This window comes from Zingiber officinale, chromosome 1B (assembly GCF_018446385.1).
Source record: "Zingiber officinale cultivar Zhangliang chromosome 1B, Zo_v1.1, whole genome shotgun sequence".
Lineage (NCBI taxonomy): Eukaryota > Viridiplantae > Streptophyta > Magnoliopsida > Zingiberales > Zingiberaceae > Zingiber > Zingiber officinale.
The window spans coordinates 40,207,667-40,216,810 of NC_055986.1; the positions used below are offsets into that span (position 1 = coordinate 40,207,667).

The window sequence follows — 9,144 nt, forward strand, 5'->3', positions numbered from 1 at the left end:
TAGGTTGGATCGACGCATATTATTCTCTCTTCGGGGAATGCACCCTCACCTATTCCTCTAAGGAGAAATTAATTTTTGCTAGACCGGTCCTCTAGACCGTCAAGACTTTTGCTCAGCATCCGAGACTTCAGGTTTTCATGATGAACGTCTGATCCACAACCCATCCAGTCTTCAACTTGGTGTCCACGCCCCCCAGGATTTTCACCTAGAGTCCTCGACTCTAGGATTTCACCCAAAGTCCTCAACCCACCAAGACTTAGCCAAATCCCTCGGACCAGGACTTTGTTGCCTAACCACAATTAGGACTTTCTACCTGCCTAGCCGTAGTTAGTGTTGGTTGCTACTGGGAATATCGTATCAGTTCCCTTGTACAAAAATTTTGTACAAGTCATGAACCATTCCTAACAACCTATTGTGTTCTTTAGAAATTAAATTTGAAATCGCAAACGGAACTTAACATTATTGATTCCAAATTCAACTTATTTGTTCTTAGTGGTTTAGATTTGGATCGCAAACGATACTTAACATTATTGATCCAAATCCACTCATGTTACAAATTCAATTAAATATTAATTCCAGAGATTGACTTCCAGGTTAAACATGACGAGGCATTAGATCTTCTTGGGTATGGGAGCATCCACCACTTCCTAGACAAAGCCTTTCAACGAAATTTAATATTTAATTTCCTTATAGTAACCCTAGGTTTAACCAAAAAGAACAATCTAATCACAAGCTCGAAAAACAAAAGAAACGCAAAATCAAAAACATAAATTCGATTACCTAGATTCATTAGCCTCTTGTGTTTTGTATTTCAAGATCTAAATAAAAGGATGGACTAGTTGTGATGCGGAAACTAATAACTAGTTATACCTTTTATAACTTACAGACCTCACGATCTTCTGCCGTATTCCTCTTCTTATCTCGGACGTCGTGTGGGCGATGATCTACCAAAACGAGAATCCACCCAAACCTCCTTCTTCTCCAAGCAAGTGTTGGCCAACAACAAACTCCTTGAGTTGAAGAACTTCGGCCACCAACTAAGCTCCAAGATATGCAAAGAAACAAAGCCTCCTTTCTGTACTTCTTCTCCAAGTAAAATCCGGCCACCAAGGATCTCCTAGAGAGTTGATGCCGCCGGCCAAGGAAGAAGAAAAAGGGAAGAGGAAGAAGAGAGGGAGGGTCGGCCATCACAAGGAAACTAAGAGAGGAATACTGGATGTATATCTTTATGAGGTGAGACACCTCTACCCTCTCTTTTATATTCCTTGGTCTTGGCATATAAGGAAAGTTTTAATAAAACTTCATTATTTTCCTTGCCATTGAAAAGGAAAATTTAACTAATTATAAATCCTTTTCTCTATTAATGTGGCTGGCCATATCTAATCCTCCTAGGAAGGAAAGTTTTAAACACAAAATTAAAACTTCCTAATTTGTTTTCGGAAATTTTTAAATAAAAATTTCTCTTTTAAAAATTCTCTTCATGGTTGGTCATAAAAGAAAACTTTTATAAATTAAAATCTCTCTATTAAAACATGTGGATGATTTACAAAAAGGAAAGTTTTCTCTAAAATTAAAATTGTTCTTTCAATTTACAAATAAGGAAAGATATCAAATCTTTTTTTAATCTTTTGTAGAAACTATAAAGGAAAGATTTAATTTTAAAACTCTCTTTTAAATCATGGAGATGGTTACAAAAAAGGAAAGTTTTACAAAAATTAAAATATTCCTTTTAGCTACAAATAAGGAAAGATATCAAACCTTTCTCTTAATCTTTTGTAGAAAGCTATAAAAGAAAAATTTTAAATTCTAAAACTCTCTTTTAAAACCACGAGGATGGTTACAAAAAAGGAAAATTTTATCAAAAATTAAAATCTTCCTTTTAACTACAAATAAGGAAAGATATCAAATCTTTCTCTTAATCTTTTGTAGAAGGCTATAAAAGGAAAGATTAAATTTTAAACTCTCTTTTAAAACCATGGCTTCCACATAAGGAAATATTTTAAATAAATTCCTTTTATTTAATTGTGGCCGGGCACCTAAGCTTGGGTTCAAGCTAGGGTCGGCCACCTACTTGACCCATCTAACCTTGGTTTGGTCGGCCCTAGCTTGGGCTCCAAGCTAAGCTTGGCCGGCGACCTTAGGGTGGGTAAGAAGGTGGGTATGGGTGGGTATAACACTTTATAATTAAGAGGCTACGACAGGGACCGAGAGGAGGAATTGGTTTTAGTCTCCCGATGAACTTGAGCTTCCCGTGTTCGCCCCGAACACCCAACTCGAGTTCATCAATAATATCTCATTCCACTAAAGAGTTATTATTGAACTACCGCACCAATCCCAAATTACATTTTGGGCTCCTTCTTATTATGAGTGTGTTAGTCTCCCTGTGTTTAAGATAACAAATGTCCACTAATTAAGTAAGTTACTGACAACTCACTTAATTAATATCTAACTCCAAGAGTAGTACCACTCAACCTTATCGTTATGTCGGACTAAGTTCACCTGCAGGGTTTACATGACAATTCTTATGAGCTCCTCTTGGGGACATCATCAACCTAGATTACTAGGACAGTTTCATTCTATAATCAACAACACACCATATAAATAATACCATTTCCCAACTTATCCACTACAACAAAAACCCTCATAGACATCGGTTTTCCACCGATGTCTATTACATTTTCGACCGATGTCTATGAAGGCGATGTAAAAGGTCTGTCATTTTAGACATCGGGTTAAAACTGATGTAGTATCACTTAACAACATCAGGTGTAAAACCGATGTAATATTATATGTTAATAACACCAATTTTGGCAGCGGTATACGACCGATGTAATATTAGTTAATGACACCGATTTTACAGCGGTGGAAAACCGATGTAATATCAGTATTTTTTAACGACACAAATTCAATTTTCGAAACAATGAAAAATCGACAGTATCCAAGAAAATACACAAATATTCACAAATTACACAAATATTCTTCATTCAACAATATCTATAAAATACACAAATATTCACAAATTATATAAATATTCTTCTTACAACAGTATCCATAAAATACACAAACATTCTTTTTACATTAAAAGCTAATAGATATTGTACACATCAAGGTAGAACATCGTGAGTCAAAAATCAAGTTGAGGCTAGATTAAATTATGAGAATCAAAATCTGTTCAACTTGCTATATAGCTCCATTCTTCTTGCGCCATTCATTTCCCTAATCTCACCACTTTTCACCTTCAAATGCCTAGTTTTTTGAGTTAAAACATCCACTGTTCTAATCTTTCAAACAAAAGTATCATTTGGTCTACTTAACTACAACAAAGAACAAAAATAAAAGAATTATACATGCTGCAGAAGTCCTAGAATATCACCATCAGAAAGAAATTGACATGGGACAATATACACAATTTACATTCCATGCAAATGCATGCATCATCAAAAATTTTCAAAAAACAAATACCTTTCCTACTCAAATGTAATCTAGCATGCATTCAACCCACTCGAACCGTACTTCATCAATTTCAACTCTGGAGTACTTGAGATTTGTAAACTGTAAAAATACATAAATAATATATTAGTAAACCAAGACCAAAAATAATAGTTGAAAAAGTAGTAAGAGCACCGAGTAACAAGATGACTAATTTGAATACTTAAAAAGAGACACATTCATCATTTATCTCAACCACATTATATAGTGATAGATCTATCATTCCTGGGAATTTTAAGAATGCAACAATAAAGCTCTATGTTTGTCATTGAAAGCAAAATAAAATTCTCCCTATGCTAATAGGATACCTCAACAAACATGAGCAACTACATAAATATTGAGCCAGATAAAACACAACAGCATTACCATATAAAAGATATTCATCAATTCACAAGACTTCTTTACATAAAGAACTGTTGAATATCCAAATCTAAGAAGTGATCTGCCTCAAAATAGTTAACTAGATCGAAATGATATTACAAGTATTACACTAAATTTGTATATAATAAGAAAAACATCAAATCTTAATGAAAGTATTACACTGTTGCTCACTATGTAAAGAAAGAGAGAGAGAAATCTAAGAGAAGCATAGTGTAGTAATAATCATATTAAAATTTAAATCCAGAATCAATCCATCACAATCTTGGATGAAATTTTTATTCTAATTTCTTGAAGGTTGAGATGAGATCAAATAAACAAGGATGCATTTTGTTTAAATTGCATGCAAGCCTATATATAAGAGTTGATAAATAAAGCAGATCACCAGACACTCAAACAACTTCAGGTTACAGTTGCACTCTTGTTCCAAAGGTATCTTTACTCGAACTTAGGCACCAATTGCTTGAAGAGAGTACTGATGTCAAAAAAGGGGGTGTTGAATGTCAAATCACATAATCAGTAAGTGACTAGAGGTTGCAGTTGCTTGCAAATGATTTTCCCATGGAGGGTTGCTCCCATGTGTCACTGATTATAGTTATTATAGAATGATTGAATGGTTTTTTATGTTTTGATGATTTGAATGTCTTTTATTAAGTTTGAGTTGGACAAATATTTCTTATTGTGTAGTTTAGCTTGGCTTGAATTTTGGGTTTTTTTTATTAAATTTGATTGGATTTATATGTATTGTACTGATTTGATTTATATATATTGTACTAGATGGCGACAAGGAAAACAACATAATGATCCTCTATTGATGTATCATTCTAGAAGCATCAAATTTCAATCTAAAAAGAAGAGGACTATAAGAATGCCTAGAAAAAAAAGTAAAAAAACTATTACGTTGAAGACCAATGAGATCAAAAGACCACATTCAATATCAGTGAAAAAAGAATTTTAAGGGGATCTTGGCCAAATTACTTACTCATTCTTTCCATCTTCTCAATTTGCTCTCGAATAGCCTCAGGATCCTTTTTCAAGATGCCAACCTCACGGACCTTCTTCCTTTCTTTCTTGTTCTATCATAGAAAATATGTTAAGGTTAGAATAATAAATAGAATCATAGGATTTAAAAGATGACTGTTTATCACAGTCCACACTACTATAAAGTCAAATGAAACAAAATGACAAAGTCAAGAGAGGACTCAACCATAGAGAAATCACATATATAGATATGTACATATAAATCTACATGCATACTAAGTAGGAATAACCATGTACGACAAGATATTAAACTCATATGATAATATTATAATATTAATTAACAGAAATTTGAGTCTTAGAACAAAACATGATGAGAAATAACCAATATTATTATTTGTGGTGGTTTAATGTCAGAGCAAAAAACTAGTACTTAAAATAATAAATAAAAATATATCATCAGATTTTTTTTTTACTTTTTATTTCTAGAATCTTTTATGATATTTCTATTATTTCTAGGTAAACCTCAACTCATTACATGACTATTGCCACAACTTGAATAGTACCCACAATAAAGACTCATTTTCAGGTCAAAAAGAAGATCATTACCATCGAGAAACAATGTTATTAAGAAATGGAGAATTAAAAGTATCATCAGCATCTCAAATGTAGAAATACCAATGATACCTTTCTAAGAGGATGATCATTGGGTAGGAAGCTTCCTATCGTTTTCCCATACACTTCACATGTTGAGAAGTGAATGACGCGCTTGTTGTTTTCTGAGCAATACCTAACTTGCACAAGCCACAATAAACAAAATCAATACCAAAGAAGAGTACAAAAAAAATCCAACTGAAAATGAACAAGCCCAGGGGTCTCAAAACTAACAACTGGGAGAGCATCAATGAAATTACTGCAGATGGTGTCTAGTGGGCGGGTGTGATAATCAGCAAGAGAGTAGATTGTCGCTAGATTAATCGTCTACAAAGAAAACAAAAAGTTGTATTGCATATACATTAGGATCCCTTGCGACGATGACGAAAAAAAGATTCGCTCAACCGATCACGACCAAGGAAAAGATGCTGAGAAGTAAAGCGACAGTAAAAAAATGCAGAACCGCATAGATCACACTGAAAAAAAAAATGCAAGAAGAGATCCAGGGTTAGATCTGTTCCACAGGACAAGGGAACTAACCAAATCCGACATCTTGATGAGGCCCTTGAGCCTAGAGTCGTGCTTGATATTGAGGCGGTGGAACTAGATCCGACCACCCCAATGGCGGCGTGCGACTTCTTGCCCCTCCGTCGCGTCGAATAGGTGCTTAATCTTGTCGCTGTAGACGTCCACTGCCAGCACCGTGTGCAGCCTAACATAATGGATAGTATTAATTTGAGGTTTTGAGAGAAAGCACACATTTCGTATAAATCGCAAAGGTATTTATACGGATCAATTTGAATGCTTGATGGTTTATAGAATGCAGGCAGTTTCTCCACCTCATAACCATATCAAGTATATACCTTTGCAGCCAAAAGAAAGCATAACATAAGGATTGAAGGTAAACAAGTGAAGAAGAAGAATGAGAAGGGAACAAAGGGATGAGAAGTTTTTTCTTCCCATTTTTTGTTTGTCTTCGAAAGGAGTTATTACTTTTGAACTAATGATGTCGATCCACATGTTAAAACTTCTGCTACAATGACTCTGAAAAGAGCAATCAAAAAAATATAATGTTTTTTAATAACAAAGTAGTTTCATAGATAATTAAGAAGAAAGCATAAACAAACTGTTTGCAAATTGTGACTAACTAGACATTTCTTCAAAAGACTCCAGCTTTTACTTCTGTATCATATTCAAAACTATCTTCCAGCAAAACTCCACAACAAAAAGAAACACTTTTATCCTTCGACTAGCCAATCCCAAAAAAAACATAACCAATGAAAGATCATAAAACAACTCCAAAAGAACAAAATTTAAATTCAGTCATCATCTATTTACTTACTAAATGAGAGAAAAAAATCACATAAGCAGGCATCAATAGATTCGTTACAAAATTTGTCTCTAATATCCGACTAATATCACGAAGCCCAATGTGTGGTTCTAGCAACAAACTTGCAAGAATCTAAGCTTGAAGTATGATAGCATGAATGAATGATAAGATACTGATAACAAAAAACTAAGTCAAAAAAGTTTGATCTAATGAAAGCAAACAAAAATCCACCTACCTGGAGCCTACAGACATCCTTCCTCAAACATCCAAAATGTAAAACAGTGTTAATAGTAAACCATCAACGAACTGAATAAACCACCATGTAATGTAAAAAGTGACTGCAACAGGGAAGAGAACTACACTGAAAAAAAAAAGAAGAGAGACAAGTGTCAGAAAAATTTAAATGCAAGAAATCAGAAGAATGAATATGATATAAGTGTACCATCCAGTCATAAATTTCTTTGACACCCAACTCTGAAGAACAGCACCACAGGCCTGTAAATAACAAGGCTAAAAGTTACATCAGGATAATTTAGACAATGAAAAAGTTAGAATTGTTAGTTATTGTTCCTGTTTATGGAGTTACATAGCCAAGGAAAGAAAGAGGGTAGAAAAAATAATTTAAAAATGTATTCTCCAATACAAGTCATGGGGCAGTTCAAGGTTCACATAATTATTTATGATATTTTCACTTCATTATGTCCAAACGTTAATAGCATTCTCAGTACTTAATACAAGTTTCTTCTTCTATTTAAAAAATAAAATTAAAAGAATAGTCATCATTGTACAGACGAAAATAGGTGAGTATTTTTGTAGTGAGTTAAAGGCGGTGTCAAATTCTGATTTTTGTTACACATTTATTAATATTTTAACTTTGTTTTACACAACTTATCTTCGTAGAAGACGGTCATAAATGGTTAACGTGCAAATTGAGCTGTAACATACAAATTATATACACCCATGGCTCTGCTCTCTGTATCCTGTGATGGAGGTGTAGCTATAGAATGCGTGTCTAAGCCTACCTGAACCCCGAAAGCTATTAAATTGCATACCAACATACCAACTAATAATGAAAACTATGACCTTCTGTATCGACATGGCTATAATCCCTTCTGTAGATGATCACTCTATTTCATGTACTCTGAATCGGTTAATATTAGAGGTTCATATACTTTGCTCAAAAGTAGTTAACTTTCTCTGCCATCCAGCTAACTAGAAACTAATTGATGGAAACAAACAATGATCCTAAGCAAAATTTTACCAAACTCGACTTATCCAACTGAAAGAGCACAAATCTGATACGAGAAGCACCTAAAGACAACTACAAAAATGTCCCGCTATAATCTTGCCCAACTTTTCTCCCGATCCAAATTGGAACCCTAACTGACCGCATCAAGGCTAACAAAGAGGCCATAACCCCAGACACTATCAGATCTGGCAGGCACGCACCTTCCTGGTGGAGGAACTGGGAGAAATTGGGGGCGCTTTGGCTGGGTCTTCAGGGTTCGCCACCTGGCTTAGCGGAATGGAGGTGGATTCCTTCTCTTCCGCCATGTTTTTTTTCCCTATCCTCAGCGCGCTTTCCCTTTATCTCCCGATCTCTACGCCGACGCGGAATAGCGAGACTTGACAAACGCCCTAGTCGTCTGCATCTTGCCTCCCTCCGCTGCTACTACTCTGAAACCCTAGAAAACAAGACCAACTCGTCACCTCTCCTTTCTCGAAATGCAAAGAAGGTTCCTCTTCTTACCCAAAGGGAGGAGGTGGAGGAGGTGCGTAGTGAGTCATTCCTGATCGGGAGAGGAAGAGGCTGAGAGAGATGGTTGTATATGGTGCGCGATATATGTTTAGGTTTGGAGGAAAGAGTGAAGTGTTGTAAATTTCGATTAAGTATTGGTGGGAAAATTAAATTATTTTATTTTATCATAGACACCGGGTTTTAAAAACCGCTGTTAAAATCGGCGTCTATTAACAAAAAAAAGGCGCTCATAGACATCGGCTTAAAAAACCGATGTCTATGAGCGAAAATCTACGCTTATAGACACCGGTTTTTGAAAAAACCGGTATAAAATACTCAGACATCGGTTTTTGCTTAAAATCGCTGTTGTTCCACCGATGTCTATGAGGGTTTTTCTTGTAGTGATCGGACATATTGATTTATCGAACTAAATCACACCTTTTGATAAATTAAAGAAATGAATATTGAGTATATGTACTTGTTATTATATCATGATTAAGAGCACACACTTCCATAATAACAAAGGTCTTGTTATTTTATGCAGTCAATATAAAAAGAACTTACCTTAAATAGTCCT

The 9,144-nt window shown here is 34.9% G+C and overlaps 2 protein-coding genes across 4 annotated transcripts; both read right to left on the reverse strand.

Annotated features, from left to right (window-relative positions):
* Positions 1-3,511: 3,511 nt before the first annotated feature.
* LOC122053027 (UDP-D-apiose/UDP-D-xylose synthase-like) lies at positions 3,512-5,776 on the reverse strand. Of its 3 annotated transcripts, none has more exons than XR_006132155.1 (4): positions 5,734-5,772; positions 5,533-5,639; positions 4,850-4,943; positions 3,512-3,552 (listed from the first exon to the last, which is right to left on the reverse strand). XR_006132155.1 is itself a non-coding variant. In XM_042614902.1 (4 exons), the coding sequence occupies exons 1-4, from the start codon at positions 5,745-5,747 to the stop codon at positions 3,524-3,526; spliced, it is 240 nt and encodes a 79-aa protein (XP_042470836.1). In that variant the 5' UTR covers positions 5,748-5,776; the 3' UTR covers positions 3,512-3,523. The 3 variants fall into 3 exon arrangements, 1 of the variants encoding a protein (XP_042470836.1); XR_006132156.1 differs by having other exon boundaries at positions 5,533-5,635; positions 5,730-5,743; XM_042614902.1 differs by having other exon boundaries at positions 5,533-5,635; positions 5,734-5,776.
* Positions 5,777-7,087: 1,311 nt separating this feature from the next.
* LOC122037994 (protein LIKE COV 2-like) lies at positions 7,088-8,410 on the reverse strand. Its single transcript, XM_042597520.1, has 3 exons — positions 8,279-8,410; positions 7,272-7,324; positions 7,088-7,190 (listed from the first exon to the last, which is right to left on the reverse strand). Exons 1-3 carry the CDS (start codon positions 8,381-8,383, stop codon positions 7,088-7,090), a joined length of 261 nt encoding a protein of 86 aa, XP_042453454.1. The 5' UTR covers positions 8,384-8,410.
* Positions 8,411-9,144: the final 734 nt, after the last annotated feature.